Below are 20,035 nucleotides of genomic sequence, written 5' to 3' on the forward strand. Positions count from 1 at the left end.
TAATAATTTAGGGAGGTTACCTTAGAGCTTTTGGGAACAGGGACAATGGTGGTCAGATTGAAGCATGTTGGGATTACAGACTGGGACTAGGAGAGATCGAAAATGTCTGTTGCCAACTGGTCTACGCATTCTTTGAGAACACCCCCTGCTATTCCGCCTTGTGGTTGTTAACCCGTTTAAATGTTTTGCTCATGTGGGCCACGGAGAGCGAGATCACACAGTCATCCAGAAAAACACAAGACGAAGTGTTTTATTCCTCGACACGAGCATAAAAGGTATTTAGCTTGTTTGGTAGTTCTGCATCGCTGGGCAACTCATGGCTGGATTTCTGTTTGCAAGCCCTGCCACATGCGACGAGCGTCGGAGCCAGTGTAATAGGATTCAGCCTTCCTCCTAGATTGTCCTTTTGCATGTTTGATGTCTCGTTGGAGGTCTTGGCGGGCTTTCTTGTATGCGTCCGTGTCCCGTTCATTGTAAGCAATAGCTCTAGCCTTTAGCCCATGGTTTTGGGTTTGGATACATTCTTATGGTCACTGTGAGGAGGATATTGTCCACACACTTATTGATGAAGCCTGTGACTGTTGTGGTAAACACTTATTGATGAAGCCTGTGACTGTTGTGGTAAACACTTATTGATGAAGCCTGTGACTGTTGTGGTAAACACTTATTGATGAAGCCTGTGACTGTTGTGGTAAACACTTATTCATGAAGCCTGTGACTGTTGTGGTAAACACTTATTGATGAAGCCTGTGACTGTTGCGGTAAACACTTATTGATGAAGCCTGTGACTGTTGCGGTAAACACTTATTGATGAAGCCTGTGACTGTTGCGGTAAACACTTATTGATGAAGCCTGTGACTGTTGCGGTAAACACTTATTGATGAAGCCTGTGACTGTTGTGGTAAACACTTATTGATGAAGCCTGTGACTGTTGCGGTAAACACTTATTGATGAAGCCTGTGACTGTTGCGGTAAACACTTATTGATGAAGCCTGTGACTGTTGCGGTAAACACTTATTGATGAAGCCTGTGACTGTTGTGGTAAACGTAATGCTGTCTGATGAATCCCAGAACATATCTCAGTCTGTACTAGCAAAACAGTATTGTAGCCTCGAGATCTCATAATGAAAAAGACTCCTTTACCTGGTTAGAAGAGACCAGTTGGTTGTAATAGTTGTTATACAGTTGTTATCTTCTCAACCAGAAAAGTCAACATTATAACACTATAGTTAAAGAGACTTAAACATTATCTCATGAGAGACTAGTGTTGTCACGATAGCAGAATTTTTACTTCGAAACCAGGTTAAGTATCACTATACTCGATACCAAAATGATTCCACAGCAAAAAGAAATGAGTCTTATTAGCCAATGTCACAGAATGGCAGTTGATCTGGACCAGCGTTTCCCAAACTCGGTCCTCGGGACCCCAAGAGGTGCACATTTTGGTAACACTATACACCTGATTCAAATGATCAAAGCTTGATCATTAGATGATTATTTGAATCAGCTGTGTAGTGCTAGAGAAAAAAACTAAAATACTTATTTTATTATACTGATCAACAACATTTGCATAGAAGAAGCAATCTCTTATTTTATAAAAGTGTGCGCTGTCCCTTTAAGACCATGACGTCATGTGCACACACACTCAGTTCCAGGCTTGAGCAAAGAGGATGATCTTGACTGGGAGAGACGTCAGGCAGGGGAGACAAAATGAATGACAATTGTTTTTGGTGACAATCAGCTTTGAAATCAGCAATATATTGCTTTATAGTTTGCATAATATATACAAGGTACTAGGGTAGGGAATTTATGTTGGCTTCAGTTGTAAGCTAGCAAGTAAAGTTCCCACTGGGCACACACTGGTTGAACCAACGTTGTTTCCAGATCATTTCAATGAAATTACATTGAACCAACGTGGAAAAGACGTTGAATTGATGTCTGTGCCCAGTGGTTTAGCCTACAAAGCGGAAGCTACCGGTATCTTCAGGCTAGAGCTAGCAATGAGTAAGTAGAGCAGACAAGGCGCAGGCACGTTGCGCTCACGCTATAAGGGGGCAACGGCTGTGATCAAAGACAGACTTGATCCTCGCTCAATCAGTAGACCACGTGAGATACATTTAAAAGAAGTACCGAAAGTAACAAAAATGTGAGTACCGAACCGTTTTTGATGGTCTAGTATCAAAAAAGTAACAACGTTTCGGGGTACATTGCAACACTGTGAGACATGCTGTTGATTGACATTCAATTGAACAAAGATATTGCACAGAAAAGGAGGCACCACTGTGATCAAGGCATCTCCCGCTTTTTTTGTATTGAATATACAGAAGACTCTGACTAGAAACGAATAATTTGCGGAAACACTGAATCCCACTGTGTATGTGCACATGAGCATCATTTCTGATGACATACCGGATCCCCTAAATATTGTATGGGCCCATCTCCCACTTTGAAATAGCTGCATGCGTCAGCTGTATGCCATCAACCTCCCCTCAACACACACACACACACACACACACACACATGGATGGTGTATGTCTGTCATTTAGAACGCACTTTTATTCTTGGTGGTGCAACAAAGAGGAGGCATTCACTTTGTTCTACACAGCAGTGGTCTAACACTGTGTCTCTACGTGTTCTATTCATTTAAAGCTCCCTAAGATCCCTCTTCTCCCAACACTGGTCAATTAAAGACATTAACAAGGGCTGATTGCTGAGGGAAATGACTCGGAAGGAATCTGATGGGAAACTTCCTCGTTGTCAAAGTTAGGAAAGCCATGCCAATCGGAAATTCCTTTAATTAACCATTAGCAATAAAAGTAAATATTGTTTCACCCCCCACAATAATCAAGTATCTTCTCAACCATTTTTGCAATATTAGTCAAATAAAATATAGCGTACCCACCATTTAAAGCATGACGTAATGCAAATAGACATAATGTGAATCAAAGTAAACTGATGACCGTCACAATGACCAAGATGTGTTTCCACAGGTGATACTGACTAACCACAGAACACAATTACTCACTGTTGACTTCCCTCCCATCACAAATACTCTGTCAGACGGATTCATTCACTTCTATTCTTCTAAGTTAAGTGGATTTGATTGGAGGCTTACCTGGTCCCAGTCTATACTGCGGAAAAACGTGTGCGACTTGATGTCAGAGAAGCCCGTTTGGACCTGGCAACCCAGACGCTCTTTGGGGTCCTGTTAGGTGGAGAGAAACGAGTAGAATCAAGAGTTGGCATGCTCAACGCAATAGTCCATAAACAAAGTGAAAATGACAGAAAATCTATATCTGCCGCCAGTCAATCAAGCATATTTGTGGCACCAATTTTAATAGATAGTTTATAACACCAATTACAGCAATGTGATCTTGGTCGAATGTAGAGATGTAATATTTACTCAAATTAAACAAAGTTCAGTCAGTACTTCCCTCAAACAAACTCTTACACAATTCCTTTAGCCTTAAAAATCTCAAAACAAGGTGATTATCAAAATACCACCAATGAAAAACACACACTAACTCCTGCCAACAATTCACAGATCAAAGATTGTATTAACAGTTTAACCCCATAATCACAATAGATTTACTTTATATTTATCGGTTGTTTGATCTACTACTATTTTAGATTATTCTGTGGAAATGTAATCCAGAGCAGTATTTTTTTTGTCGGGAGTTTACATACACTTAGGTTGGAGCCATTAAGACTCGTTTTTCAACCACTCCACAAATTTCTTGTTTAACAAACAATAGTTTTAGTCAGTTAGGACATCTACTTTGTGCATGACACAAGTCATTTTTCCAAAAATTGTTTACAGACAGATTATTTCACTTAATCACAATTCCAGTGGGTCAGAAGTTTACATACACTAAGTTGACTGTGCCTTTAAACAGCTTGGAAAATTCCAGAAAATGATGTCATGGCTTTAGAAGCTTCTGATAGGCTAATTGACATCATTTGAGTCAATTGGAGGTGTGCCTGTGGATGTATTTCAAGGCCTACCTTCAAACTCAGTGCCTCTTTGCTCAATATACAAATGCCTGAAGGTACCACGTTCATCTGTACAAACAATAATACACTGTCTCCTAGAGATGAACGTACTTTGGTGAAAAAAGTGCAATTCACTCCCAGAACAACAGCAAAGGACCTTGTGAAGATGCTGGAGGACACAGGTACAAAAGTATCTATATCCACAGTAAAACGAGTCCTATATCGACATAACCTGAAAGGCCGCTCAGCAAGGAAGAAGCCATTGCTCCAAAATGGCCATAAAAAGCCAGACTACGGTTTGCAACTGCACATGGGTACAAAGATCGTACTTTTTTGGAGAAATGTACTCTGGTCTGATGAAACAAAAATAGAACTGTTTGGCCATAATGACCATCGTTGCGTTTGGAGGAAAAAGGGGGAGGCTTGCAAGCCGAAGAACACCATCACAACCATGAAGCATCATGTTGTGGGGGCGCTTTGCTGCAGGAGGGACTGGTGCAATTCAAAAAATAAGAGGGCATCATGAGGAAAGAAAATTATGTGGATAAATTGAAGCAACATATCAAAATATCAGTTAAAGCTTGGTCACAAATGGGTCTTCCAAATGGACAATGACCCCAAGCATACATCCAAAGTTATGGCAAATGGCTTAGGACAACAAAGTCAAGGTATTGGAGTGGCCATCACAAAGCCCTGACCTCAATCCCATGGAAAATGTGTGGGCAAAAATGAAAAAATTTGTGTGAGCAAGGAGGCCTACAAACCTGACTCAGTTACACCAGCTCTGTCAGGAGGAATGGGCCAAAATTCACCCAACTTATTGTGGGAAGCTTGTGGAAGGCTACCCGAAACGTTTGACCCAAGTTAAACAATTTAAAGGCAATGCTACCAAATACTAATTGAGTGTATGTAAACTTCTGACCCACTGGGAATGTGATGAAAGAAAAAAAAGCTGAAATAAATCACTCTACTATTATTCTGACATTTCACATTCTTAAAATAAAGTGGTGACCCTAACTGACCTAAGACAGGTATTTTTACTAGGATTAAATGTCAAGAATTGTGAAAAATTGAGTTTAAATGTATTTGCCAAGGTGTATCGAAACTTCCGACTTCAACTGTACGTACACTAACACAACTTTGAACAAAACTATAAACACACATACAATTACATATTATGTTAAAAAACTAAATTATTGACTAAAAAACAGCTGTCCTAAAGACAATTACACTCTTCTATGATATAAACATCGTTCAAGGGTTTAAACTCCACCAACAAAACGATATCATCAAAATTTTAAATGAGAAAATTCCAGGACCATGGAGCTGAGTATCTAAAACTATTTCTACCATGACTGAGCACTTGTTGGCTACTTTTCCTTCACTATGTGGAACAACTCATCCCAAGCCATCTCAATTGGATTGAGGTTGGGTGATAGTGGAGACTAGGTCATCTGATGCAGCATTCCATCACTCTCCTTGGTCAAATAGCCCTTAAACAGCCTGGAGGTGTGTTTTGGGTCGTTGTCCTGCTGAAAAACAAATGATAGTCCCACTAAGCGCAAACCAGATGGGATGGCGTATCGCTGCAGAATACTGTGGTAGCCACACCATCACACCTCCTCCTCCATGCTTCACGGTGGGAACCACACATGCGGAGATCATCCGTTAACCTACTCTGCATCTCACAAGGACACAGCGGTTGGAACAAAAAATCTCAAATTTGGATTCATCAGATCAAAGAACAGATTTCCATCGGTCTAATGTCCATTGCTCATGTTTCTTGGCCTAAGCAAGCCTATTTTTCTTATTGGTGTCCTTTAGTAGTGGTTTCTTTGCAGCATGAATGCCTGATTCACGAATGCTTGATTTCTCTGAACAGTTGTTTAGATGTGTCTGTTACTTGAACTCTGTGAAGCATTTATTTGGGTTGCAATCTGAGGTGTATTTAACTCTAATTAACCTATCCTCTGCAGCAGATGTAACTCTGGATCTTCCTTTCCTGTGGTGGTCCTCATGAGAGCCAGTTCCATCATAGCGCTTGATGGTTTTTGCGACTCTACTTGAAGAAACTTACAAACCACATTGACTGACATACATGTCTTAAAGTAATGATGGGCTGTCATTTCTGTTCTTGCCATAATATGGACTTGGTCTTTTACCAAATAAAGCTATCTTACATCTATATCTATATACCATCCCTACCTTGTCACAACACAACTGATTGGCTCAAATGCATTAAGAAGGAAATAAATTCCACAAATGTACTTTTAACAAGGCATACCTGTTAATTGAAATGTATTCCAGGTGACTACCTCATGAAGCTGGTTGAGAGAATGCCAAGAGTGTGCAAAGCTGTCAAGGCAAAGGGTGGCTACTTTGAAAAATCTCAAATATAAGATATATTTTGGTTTGTTTAACACTTTTTTGGTTACATGATTCCATTTGTGTTATTTCATAGTTTTGATGTCTTCACTATTATTCTACAACGTAGAAAATAGTAAAAAATAAAGTAAAACTCTGGATTGAGTAGGCGTTTCCAAACTTTTGACTGATCCTCTATACATAAACAATATCTAGAGTATTCTACACACTCCTAGAGTATATTATACAGCATAAGCAAATCCAATGCAAGTTATTCTCTTTCTTTCCCTCTCACAAGCACACGTGTACACACATACCACAGACATACCACATGCGGGTGTGCATGGATGTCTCATGGTAGGGTGGGATATGCAAAATGGGTCATGTTTGAGCACGTTCTGACCACTTCTAACATGGACAAACATGTATGGAAGGTTTTGTTTGCAACACAACAGAATCTCCCATAAGTGTTCAATAGGGCTGAGATCTGGTGACTGGCATGTATATGTCGTTGTCATGCTCATCAAACCATTCAGTAACCACTCGTGCTGTATGGATGGAGGCATTATCATCCTATGGGGGCATAGCCTGGTAGCCAAAATAATGGCCTGCCGAGAATTTTTATACGTGACCCTAAGCATGATGGGACTTTAATTGCTTAATTAATTCAGGAACCACACCTGTGTGGAAGCACCTGCTTTCAATATAATTTGTGTCCCTCATTTACTTAAGTGTTACCATTATTTTGTCAGTTACCTGGAGGTTTCCCTGAGAGTTGTGCAAGGTTGGTAGAACCTTATTCAAAAGGATTCACAGCTGTAATGGCCACCAAGTATTAACTCTGGGGTGTGAAGACATACACAATCAATCCATCCTCATTTTGTATTTCTTAGTCATTTGGACAATTTTCTATAATTTCTCTGTCACTTTGAAAAAGTGGAGTAGGTTGTGTAGATCAGCAGGGAAAACAATACAATTTGATCCCTTTTTAGATTTAATTGCATGGCAGCAAAATGTGAAGACTGTGCAAGGAGTGTGTAGACTTTCACTAGTGACTGTATGTACTGTATGTATGTAACCAATTCCCTCAGCTGACTTCAACAGTGGGACGGTGTTCTTTTTCATCAGTACCATTATTTTATTATTAACACCCTAACTAGCAGAGGCTTAATGCATGTGATAAGCCAGTCCAAGGCCAGTCACACAATACTATACTGTGTCTTACTATAGCCATGCATATCGGGGATGATACACTCGCACACGTGTAGAAACAAATACACGTGTAAGTAACTGTAGTGGATGTGAAAGTCGGCCATAGCATAACACACAAAAAACATGTGAAAGCACACGCACACACAAACTCGCTGTCTCTCAGCCAAATGGGTAAGGCCTTCACAGAGTGGCTGTCATGTTGCTGTCCTAATATGGTCTTGGCCACGTTCCTACACAAGCTGATTTCACTGAGCACTGCAAATAGACAGGGAGAGGGGGAGGGAAGGAGAGAGGGAGACACCTGATTGGCCACACTGGGTTTACACTTCAGCGTTCTTCTCTCACCTTGTTTAAAAAGCCCTTCAGCACGCTGGCGGCCTTCACCGACAGAGACCTTGGGATGCGAATGGGCTTTTCGAGAATAACTGTTTGGGGAAGACAGAGAAAAAGAATGATTAAGAAAGAGAGAGGGTAAGACAATCCTGCGAAGGGAGGGAGGCAAACAATTGGTGATTCACCATTCGGCCTGCCTGTGGGTCCCAGTGCCTGCTGCGTACGAGCGAGTGGGCGGAAGAGAGAAGAGGAGGAAGGATGAGGGGGCACTGTTCTGTGACTGTGTCAGTCGTGTGCAGCCTTGAGACTAATGGCACTCACAATATTGGATCAACAGCCTGGACATTAAGAACACATGTGATGTAGTACAGCACGTTCGGTTTTTTGCAGCAGGAAACAGTTTGGTAGTATTGTGTAGAGCCTCATCTTGTGTTGGTTAGTTGGACTCACTGCCACTCTGGGTATGTCCCAATAATATCTCCTTCCTCCTGAGGTGTGCACATGTTCACTCCTCCCCACATTAAATAGCATTGGAATGGTGAAGGCCTGGGCTAGATGAAATTTCTTAAACCAGTAATTTCCTGTTAAATCCATAAAGGCAAGTGAACAAGTGCGTACTTCGGGAGAAAGGAGAGGTTATTGGGACGCACTCTGTCGGGTCAAGTCAAGCCTTGATTGACCTCAAATCCCCTCTCCCCCAGCAACACAACAAAACAGATAGATATTTCTGATTCCTCATCAACAAACATTGCATGTCTAGGAGCAGACGAGGCGGACGCAAAGCCTCTCTGATGAACAGATTACAGACAGAAGAGTAGTGTTGTTTATCCTCTTCTTCCTAAATGCCCCCAGCCGGCCGGCCCGCTCTGTTGAGTTTGTTTACACTGAGTCCTAATGGAATGTTAACTGGATCCGTCACTGGCTGCATCTCAAATGGCTAGGGCTCTGTTCAAAAGTAGTGCACTATGTAGGGAATAGGGTGCCATTTGGGATGCAACCTCTGGTGGGGTTAAGGAGCTTGGCCTAGGGCCAGGGTTAGGAACACTGATGGTGGCATGTGTCTAGTGGTCGCCAGAAGGAAGGGTTGGGGAGTGGTATAGTATGGCAGAGCGTAGCATAGTATAGACGGAAAGCCAAGCAGACCGAAGGAAAAGGCAAACAGACAGACAAGCGGACAGACTGACAGTTAGTACAACACGTTCCATGACATTCTCATTTGGTTACAACCTAATTGTCATGGAATTTTGGATACCACCATGCCAACCCCGAACTCTGTCTGCATGTCTGTGGTTCTGTGGTCTGGCATGTGTGCCAGGGTTTCCCAGGGTGAGGTTGGCACAGGTCAGACTTGTGGCATAAGGCTAGCCCTCCCCTACAGAGAGAGGGGCTGGTTTCCGCTAGCGAGGTGGCATCAAGGAGACATGCTGCTTGCCATGTGGGGGCGTGAGGAGGACCAAAAGGCTGGCAGATGCCCGTTCCAATGCCCATGCCCAGACTGCCATGGGTGGGCATGGTGGAGAGAGACTGGGGGGGGGGGAGGTATGGAGGAATGTTCGCTACTGCAGGGTATGGGGGTTGTAGTACAGGGTAGCACATACAAATATAATTACTGGAACGGACATCCCATTCAATCAATTCTATTTCTATGGTATAATACATTTAAGGTCATACAGTTGTCTCTCCAGTGGTCTTGCCTTTCCAGATAGCTCTAGCTGTCCAAATGTCTCATACTTATTTTTAGTGTAGAAATCTTTATCGGTTTTAACACAAAATACATAAAACATATTGAGTGACGTGTGATGTGTTTGTGTGCTGTCTTATAGGGTTTTGGAGCACCAAAATGCTTTTAGTGCTCCATTATATAGATGTAAAAAGTTAGACATATATAGGAATATTAAGTACTACTATCCTGGATAATCATGCCCTTGAGTGGAGGAGTGAGTAGCCAATGTGTGGAGAGCATTTGTTTTTGTTTTTGACACAAAATGGCCACCGTGCATCAAACCCGGTGGCTGCTACACATTGCGTAGTAGTAGTAGTAGGGAATGTCACACTTAACAATGTCAAACACTTTGAGACATTAGTTGTGTTCGAATACTCATACTAACCGTACTATTTGTGACGCGAATTGAGTATATAGTATGCTTATTGGTCATAGTATGGATATAGTTAATATGCCAAATGTTCCCGGTAGTTGTACAAAATATGAAGTATATACACGCAGAGGACACTATTTCCGTACTTTAGGGCCCATAATGCAATTATTCAGGAAATGGGTGTGGCTTCACATTGTTTCAAGATTTGAAGAAAATGGCAGAACATATGCAGTCGAAGTACAACGAGAGCGGATACAAATTCATTGCTCTAACTAATTATGACGAATGTTAAGAAAATGTTGAGCAATGTAATAAAGGAATGACTTTTCAAATAAGTTACCTTACACGTTATATTGGTTGACAATTTGTTAACTACGCTGTCCTCACGAACCACATAGCATATCATTACAGCAGTATGTACCGGTATGTTAGCTAACTACCTAACATTAGTAGTTATACATCAAACTTGCCAGTATATTAACTATATAGGATATCTAGCTAACTACCCAACGTTTGTTGACTTGATTATTCCCATCATTCTTAGCTTAGCTAAATGGTATAGTCGTTGTGCGTTCTCAATGGACATTCGGGTGTTTCGTAAATTCGCTCTGGCTCTACTCTGATTTCAGAACACTCTCGTCAGAGTGTACCAGATCGCAGAATAATGAATTTACGAGCACTCAATGTCCGCTGTCAGTAAACGTCGGCAAAAAAAGCGTAATTAAATTGTTGCTAGCAGCCTAGTTAAAGTCACCAACGCTCTAGATAACAAGAAAACTGCCTAACCAGCTCTGCTAGGGCGAGTAAAATGGTCAGAGGTCTCATTTGTGTCTGGAAGTTGCTAGCTAGCAAGCTAGCCAACGTTAGCTGGGTGCTTGACTGCCGTTGTAAGGTCAGAACGCTCAAATCAACCCTACTCTTCGGCCCGAGCATCCAGTGTGTGCTCCGAGAGCGAAACGCTCTGAATTTACAATCTGACAAGGCTCTGAATTTACAATTGAATTGAAGAACACACCCGAAGTCGTAAAATGTCTAACTAGTCATTTGTTATTCTAACTACCTAGCAAGAGGTTGCATAGCAACAGCATCAAATTCCAGTAGACAGGCTAACGGCTAGTATGCTCAACTGAAAGCATACTGTTCATTTACAGTATACTAACATTAACTAATAGTATACAGTATGTAGTATATAGTATGGGTATTCGAACACAGCTATTGAGTGAGAAGAGCTGTTATGAATCCACATCCACATCATACTGTAGTAGAGGGATATCTCACCTTGGAAGAGGTACTCCTCTGTGTTCATGTCAGGATTGTCGGTGATGATGTCGAAAGGGGACCTCCCGGCCATCATCTCAAACATGAGCACACCTAACGCCCACCAGTCAACACTGAACCCTGGAGAGAGAGACACAGACAACGTCGGCCATCTTGGTTAGATTCAGCAATAGTATGTTAATGACAGCGATATGTTCATTATTTTTTCCCACATATTTTGTATTTAATTGAAGTGGTCGTTTTTTTACAATAACTCCTAAATAGCCAATTCCCAGAGCTGAGGTTCTCCCCATTCCCTCCATGTATGTGTTTGTTGATGGGAGGGACTCACCATAGTCTTCCCCTCTGAGAATCTCAGGGGCTATGTAGTTGGGGGTTCCACAGAATGTACTGGTGGTGTCTCCTGGTCTTATGCCCTCCTAATAGGGGGAAGGAAGGAGAAGGAGAGAGAGAAATGAGGGGGGAGAGAGAAGGTGGTGAAGGGGAAAGAGAGAGGGGGAGTGGGGGAAAGAGTGGAGAGATGGAGAGAAAGAAAGAGAGCCAGAGAAAGACAAGTGAAAGAGCGTGAGACATTCGATGTCTAGTGTATTGATCCACTTCTACATAATGAATGGGAAGTCAAGTAAGCAGCATAGTAGCAGTACTATAACAGTATACAGTAGGTCTGTGCATGGGTCTCACCTTGCACATCCCGTAATCTGTCAGCTTGATGTGTCCCTCGTGATCCAAGAGAACGTTGTCCAGTTTCAAATCTCGGTAGAGGATTCCCTTTTCATGCAGGAAATTGAGAGCGATACAAATTTCAGCAGCATAGAATCTGAAAGAAAAGAAGAAGATTTATTCAGGCATGCTTATCCTCGTTCAGAGAATTCCCGGCACCCAGACTCGGTGACACAGTTTGTCCAACTTACAGTTCCATTCGGACCTTCGCACAATGTAGAAAACATCCTGAGGCCCACATACAGTATATGGTATTATGTATATTATACAGGAAGGAGTTTCTAACGAATAGGTGATTTCTTTTCAATATTTACATTCTCCACCTCACAACTGAAGCCCACATACAGTATATGGTATTATGTATATTATACAGGAAGGAGTTTCTAACAAATAGGTGATTTCTTTTCAATATTTACATTCTCCACCTCACAACTGAAGCCCACATACAGTATATGGTATTATGTATATTATACAGGAAGGAGTTTCTAACGAATAGGTGATTTCTTTTCAATATTTACATTCTCCACCTCACAATTGGCACAGTGAGACGTGGTGGGCTAAATACTCGTGATTTCTCTACCTCTGGTGTGCTTTCCTGAAAAATACAATATTGCCTATCATATTGGGACGTTAATACGGCCTATTCATCCTTAAAATAAATGGATAAGTTTATAGGTTAAAGGAAATGGCAGAGAGCCATGATTGAGGGTTCTATCCGTATGCTTTTGAAGTATCAGAGGAGCAGGAGGATGTTGCTGGTTTACCTTGCGTGTTCTTCTGGTAGTTTCCGTTGCCGTTGCATATGAAACATCAGATCCCCTCCGTTGACGTACTCGATCACGAGAAATAACCTACAATCAGAAGAAATGGGAGAGGAGAAGACATTGGTAAACAATCAGTCTTGGAGTTTGAATGCAGCCTGAGTGGCCCTCTTACCAAGATTGCCATTTTCCAAAACAATAGCTAGTATTATCATCATTGGCCAACTGAAGGCTGCATGTCAAATTGAATGCCCATTATCTGGCTAAATATGATTTTTTTTTAAACAAACATTTTTTACCTTGGTGAACATGTGTGACAAAAGACTGGGTAATAATGACTGACTCCAATCCCTCTAAAAATGTATGTTTCGTTTCACTTTAAGTCATGGTTCATGGTCTTATGGTAAAGGCTCTCATAGCCTACCTCTAATTGACTACAACTATACATTTCTTTACTTACAATGAAAAGTCTGTCATTGAATGTGTCACTTTTCCCAGAAGCCACAGCTCCGTAGTTTCTTACTTCACATAATGAATAGTGAGCAATTCAGATGACTAGTTCCAAGGCCAGTGGAACAATTGTAGAGAAATGGATTCATTTCACCTCTATTTAGCCTGAGTATAAGTCATTCAGAACTCATTCTCTGTCTGCCTCTTACCGGCTCTCTGTCTGAAAGCAAGAGTGAAGGCCCACTAAGAACGGATTGGTGGACGCCTGCTCAAACACGTGCTTCTCTGTCTGCACCCAGTCAATGTCCTGTAAGGGAAACACACAAAGAGAGAGACAGAGAAAAAGACAAAACATTAGCAACAATTTTGTCTTGTCCATAATCATTGTGGACGAGCTGCTCAACAAACAAACAGACCGAGATGCATGATGCCATGTACGACAGCCTTTGTAAACATACTGTATACAGTATTAGCATCCTTTCATGTCCATGTGCTGTCAAATCAGTTCCCCAGAGGAAGAAGTAGTGGAACATTAAGACACAAAGCAGCCATTTTCTTTTCTCATTGCAATGGTACAATACAAGAAGGTTCTCTTCTCTAAGCCACTTTTTATTCAACCCACTGGATTTCTACTCTATCGGTATTAACCCTTTAGATTCGACTACATTTAATAAACAAGGAAAGACAGAGTAAATTTACTAGTAAATTGATCCAAGTTAGATCCCGATGTAGGTAGGTGTCACTCTAATGATGAACTAAACGGTCTTCTTTCAGATAACAATAGAAGGCATAACAGACAGCCTAACACTTAAGTCATGGAAAATACAGTCTGCTCCATATTTTTATACTAATACTCAGAGAAAGCACAAAATAAATGTGAAATATGGGGGTCAAAATGATTGGCAACCCTGTTTCCAATACTCTAGCACCCTCCACTTGCGAGGATAGCGACAGTGAGCACGTTCTAAAACGTTATATGAGAACACGTTGGGAGGAGTCTTACACTCTCCTCCTTACAGAATCTTTCGTCTGCACTTATGGACTGCCCACTTCAATTCAGAGATGGACATTGCAAAATGTTGATTTTGTGGTCATTTAATAATTTCTTTGTATATTTTGATGTGTGCTTGGGGTTATTGTCTTGCTAGAATATCCACTTGTGGCCAAGTGCCATCCTCCTGGCAGAGGCAATGAATTAAGGACCTGACTGTACATGGAAAATATGGGATAAATAAGTATCTCAAAGACAAACAAATTAAGAAATATACACATTTCAGTGTCTACATGGTACATCATTAATTTGTAGTTATTACTTAGTACTAATACTGGACAGAGGGGAAACCAAGAGGCACAATCACAAATAAGAGCACTAGTTAGAGAAATAGGCACCTTTATGTTCTCTTACTCTGACAAATGAAGGAGTAAAAATAGGCAAACGACACATGCATAAACATCACACTAAACACTGCATTTAAAGGAAACCATTTCCAACCCCATAATGACCACCTAGATGTAACGTGTAAAATGAGGAGCTCCACTCTAAGCTTCACAAACAACTCAGTAACCTGTTGTAGTGTAGACTAAGTCATACCCTATGCACAATAAATCTTTCTCTCACACAAACACACGTTCACACACAGAAAGCTTTAGAAATCAGAGCACTTTCATTTCCGAGCCCAAGCCAGAGTTGACAGACAGTGAGCAGATTACAGAGCTCTGCCTGCGATTGCGCCAGGAAGACAAACATCTGTTGCTTTTTCCAGGCAGTGAACTCCTTCTGACTAAAGTCTTTGGATGGGTGGGTCTCTGCACTCTCTATCCATCTCTATGACTTTATGCTTGTTGTTTACAAAACGCCAATCTACTCATAGAAGTAGACAATGAAATAATTCACTAATATAAAATGGAGATAGCCCTCAGTGGTTCTGGCATCGTCACAGAAGCGATCAATAGCAATTGTTGATCAGTGTGCCCTCGATCCATCTCTATGGATCAATGGCAAAGAGCAGAGGTGTGCCGTCTCTCAGTCTCTATGGATCAATGGCAAAGATAAGAGGTTTGCCCTCTAGATTATATAGCTATAGGAATAGCAACCTGTCTGGCTTTAGCTGGACGTATATTTTTCTGCTAATTTCTAAAAGCCTGGCCTTGGCTACCCAGGCTGGTAGCCTTGGCTGCCCTGAGAGGGACAGAGACAGGATGCCAAGCTGAGGGGCTGACTAGGCTAAACCGAGGCTAAATACCAATTCAGTTCATCATCAGGCCTCAAACATGGACAGGACTGACCCCTTTAAACATGTAAACACTCCCCTTGGTTTTTCTGGAGTCGCAATTCATTGGCTCAGACATGAGACGTATGTGGAAGGGTCTACAGGAAATCATGGACTACAAAAAGAAAACCAGCCACATCACGGCCACCGACGTCACGCTTCCAGACAAACTAAACACTTTCTTTGCCCGCTTTGAGGATAATACAGTGCCAAAGTCACGGCCCGCTAGGAAGGACTGCGTCCCCTCCCCTTCTCCGTGGCCGACGTGAGTAAAACATTTAAACGTGTTAACCCTCGCGAGGCTGCTGGCCCAGACGGCATCCCTAGTCGCATGCGCAGACCAGCTTGCTGTACAAGGACAAATTTAATCACTCCCTATCCCAGTCTGTTGTCCCCACGTGCTTCAAGATGGCTACCATTCTTCCTGTACCCAAGAAGGCAAAGAAAAAAGAACTAAATGACTACCGCCCCGTAGCACTCACTTCTGTCATCATGAAGTGCTTTGAGAGACTAGTCAAGGATCATATCCCCTCCACCTTAGCGGCCACTTCAGTTTGCATACCGCCCCAACAGGTCCACAGACCACCCGAGCCACTGCCTATTCACACCACTACCATCCAGAAGGCGAGGTCAGTACTGGTGCATCAAAGCTGGGACCAAGAGACTGAAAAACAGCTTCTATCTCAAGGCCATCAGACTGCTAAACAGCAATCACTAACTCAGAGAGGCTGCTGCCTACACGGAGACCCAATTACTGGCCACTTTAATAAATGGATCACTAATCACTTTAATTAATGCCACTTTAATAATGTTTACATATCTTACTTCACTCATATCACATGTATATACTCTATTTTATACCATCTATTGCACCTTGCCGCTCAGCCATCTCTCATCCACGTACTTATATGTACATATTCTCATTCACCCCTTTAGATTTGTGTGTATTATATAGTTGTTGGGAAAATGTTTAGATTACTTGTTAGATATTACTGCACTGTCGGGACTAGAAGCACAAGCATTTTGCTACAATCGCATTAACATCTATGTGACCAACAAATGTAATTTGGTTTATGTCTCTCATCCCCTGAAATTGACTTCTGGGTATAGTTTTGTTTGGCTAGGCATGGTGTTGTGCTCTAGCATTGCCAGTGGTGCTGAAGGAAGAGTGTTGCTGTGGCCAATGATGGTGTTCTTAAGAGCTGATCAGAGTTCAGTTGTGATGCTTTAAACCTTTGGATAGATAGCTGATCCTAGATCTTGAAGGCAACTTGTGCTTCAGACTAGCATAGTGAATCCTATGATAACCACAACCTTCTACAATAGCCAAGAATAATGCATTTATTTAATTAAAGTAATGGACAATTAATAATGGCTATCCAACCTTCTTCCTCCATTCCGTGTTCTCTCACAATACAGATGGATTCAATCTTTATCTTACGCATAACATCGCAAATTCCTATTGGTTAATTTGACTTCATTAGTAGTAATAGAGGCGTAAGTCTCTTTCTGCTGACACCTTTGATGTCAGGCTTTACTAAATTAATTAATAACTAACCACATACTGTATACAGTGACAAGAAAAAGTATGAGAACCCATTAGAATTACGTGGACTTCTGCATAAATTGGCAATCAAATTTGATCTGATCTTGATCTAAGTCACAACAATAGACAAACACAGTCTGCTTAAACTAATAACACAAAAACAAGTATACGTTTTCATGTCTTTATTGAAAACACTGTGTAAACATTCACAGTGTAGGGTGGAAAAAGTATGTGAACCCTTGGATTTAATAACTGGTTGACCTTACTTTGGCAGCAATAACCTCAACCAAACATTTTTTGTAGTTACGGATCAGACCTGCACAACGGTCAGGAGGAATTTTGGACCTTCCTCTTTACAAAACTGTTTCGGTTCCACAATATTCTTGGGATATCTGGTGTGAACCACTCTCGAGGTCATGCCACAGCATCTCAATCGGGTTGAGGTCAGGACTGACTGGGCCACTCCAAAGGGCGTATTTTCTTCTGTTCAAGCCATTCTGCTCAAGCCACTTCTGTGTTGTTGTCCTGTTGCATCATTTAACTTCTGTTGAGCTGCAATTGGCGGACAGGTAGCCTTACATTCTCCTGCAAAATGTCTTGATAAACTTGGGAATTCTTTTTTCCATTGATGATAGCAAACTGCCCTGAGGCAGCAAAGTAGCACCGGACCATGATGCTCCCTACCTCCACCATCCTTTACAGTTGGGATGAGGTTTTGATGGTGGTGTGCTGTGCCTTTTTCTCTCCACACATAGTGTTGCGTGTTCCTTCCAAACAACACAACTTTAGTTTAATCTGTCCACAGAATATTTTGCCAGTAGTGTTGTGGAATATCCAGGTGCTCTTTTGCAAACTTCAGACGTGGGGTCCTCTGCGTGGTCCCATGGTTTTTATACTTGTGTACTATTGTTTGTACAGATGAACGTGGTACCTTCAGGTGTTTGGAAATTGCTCCCAAGGATAAACCAGACTTGTGGAGGTCTACCATTTTTATGAGATCTTGGCCGATTTCTTTCGATTTTCCCATGATGTCAATCAAAGAAGCTTCTAAAGCCATGACATTCTCTGGAATTTTTCAAGCTGTTTAAAGGCACAAGTCAACTTAGTGTATGTAAACTTCTGACCCACTGAAATTGTGATACAGTGAATTATAAGTGAAACACTTGTTGGAAAAAGACTTGTGTCATGCACAAAGTAGATGTCCTAATCGACTTGCCAAACCTATAGTCTGTTCACAAGAAATTTGTGGAATGGTTGAAAAACAAGTTTTAATTACTCGAAACCAAGTGTATGTCAACTTCCGACTTCAACTGTAGATGTTAGCATCTTCCAGAGATTTCTGTAAGTCTTTAGCTGACACTAGGATTCTTCTTAACCTCATTGAGCATTCTGCGCTGTGCTCTTGCAGTCATCTTTGTAGGACGGACACTCCTAGGGAGAGTAGCAACAGTGCTGAAATGTTGTCTTAACGTACTGTTGTAACCCTTTCCAGCTTCATGCAAGGCAACAATTTGTAATCTTAGGTCTTCTGAGATCTCTTTTGTTCGAGTGTTGATGGGGCAGGGCAGCTCTAACCAAAATCTCAAATCTCGTCTCATTGCTTCGACTCCAGGTTAGTTGACTCCTGACTCCAATTAGCTTTTGGAGAAGTCATTAGCCATTAGGGGGTTCACATACTTTCCCCAGCCTACAATGTGAATGCTTAAATGATGTATTCAATATAGACAAGAAAAATACAATAAGTTATGTGTTATTAGTTTAAGAACACTGGTATGTCTATTGTTGTGACTTAGAAATCAGATCATATGTTATGTCAAATTTATGCAGAAATCCAGGTCATTTCAAATGCTTCACATACTTTTTCTTGCCACTATATGGCATGAATGCATTTATACATGTATAGAATCTATAATATACAATGTGATATCCACTAAAAAACATTGGGAGAGATCTATAAAGAGAGATCTACAAAGAGAGATCTACAAAGAGAGATCTACAAAGAGAGATCTACAAAGAGAGATCTACAAAGCTCTGAACGGCCATACTATGTAAGATAAACAGGGAGCGGGAGAAATGTAACCACTGTAAAAGTTCAAATATGTATAATCCCGGATTGCCCCTTTAACGGTATGTTGAGTGGCAATACAAGGAATGGTCCTTTCCACGTGGGTCATTTTGGCAATGTTGTTACGTCCATCTCTTAGTCGTCCATTGAAAAGTGAAGAACTCAGAGCTCAATGATTACATTACTATCATCAGAGGACAATCAATCCAAAATGTCTATCCTCTCCCTCTGTAGTAGTTCTGTCATTAATCTGGTGTGTTATGTCTAATAGCAATACCATAGCCCCACCTAGAGGTGGAAACTATAACATCTCTCAATTACTCTCGTCTCTACCCATCTTTCTCTCTTCCCGCTCTACTCCTTTACCTCTTTCCCCCCTCATTTCATCTCCCCATCCTTTCATACCGCACCATTTCCTCCTTACTTTAATGACTTCTTTCACCCCGTCTCTCTCCCTTTCATCACCCTTCTGTTTACTCATCCCTACTTCACTCCTCCTCATCTTTTTTTTCTGTCCTTTTCCGGCCCAAGATCCTCCCGTCTTCCTATTTCACCACTGCACGTCCATTGACTTCTCCCTGCCTACTCTACAGATCCATCTCTCTGCCTCCCTTTTCCTCCTCTCTCCGTTTCTCTCTCCCTTCCCCTCTTTCCATCCCTCTCGCCCTCCTCCCTCTCACCTCGTCGTCGTGCACCAGTTCCTTCTTGACCACCTTCATGGCGTATATCTGTTCGTTCTTCTTGAGTCGCACCAGCAGCACCTTGGCGTAGCTGCCACGGCCGATCACCCGGATCAGGTCGAAGTCCCCCAAGCCCAGCGCCAGCCCCTGGGAGATCTTGATGCCTTCGATCCCATCTACCACCGCTTTGATATCCTGTAAAAGGAGGTTTGGATGGGAGAGAAACATTATGAAAGAGACATACAGTGAGCTCAAAAGTATTTGGCC

At 41.7% G+C, this 20,035-nt stretch overlaps 1 protein-coding gene across 2 annotated transcripts in view; it reads right to left on the reverse strand.

The window, feature by feature from the left end:
• The window catches only part of LOC115102597 (protein kinase C, zeta), a 168,953-nt gene that overhangs the window by 28,349 nt on the left and 120,569 nt on the right, over positions 1-20,035 (reverse strand). For both annotated transcript variants that reach the window (XM_029622706.2, XM_029622707.2), the window contains 8 exons: positions 19,769-19,963; positions 13,417-13,514; positions 12,761-12,847; positions 11,958-12,093; positions 11,608-11,695; positions 11,277-11,396; positions 7,915-7,994; positions 3,116-3,205 (listed from right to left, as the gene is read on the reverse strand). In XM_029622706.2, the coding sequence (XP_029478566.2) occupies positions 3,116-3,205; positions 7,915-7,994; positions 11,277-11,396; positions 11,608-11,695; positions 11,958-12,093; positions 12,761-12,847; positions 13,417-13,514; positions 19,769-19,963 (894 nt within the window). The remainder of the gene's footprint in view (positions 1-3,115; positions 3,206-7,914; positions 7,995-11,276; positions 11,397-11,607; positions 11,696-11,957; positions 12,094-12,760; positions 12,848-13,416; positions 13,515-19,768; positions 19,964-20,035) is intronic.

Source organism: Oncorhynchus nerka, linkage group LG20, assembly GCF_034236695.1.
Source record: "Oncorhynchus nerka isolate Pitt River linkage group LG20, Oner_Uvic_2.0, whole genome shotgun sequence".
Taxonomy (NCBI): domain Eukaryota; kingdom Metazoa; phylum Chordata; class Actinopteri; order Salmoniformes; family Salmonidae; genus Oncorhynchus; species Oncorhynchus nerka.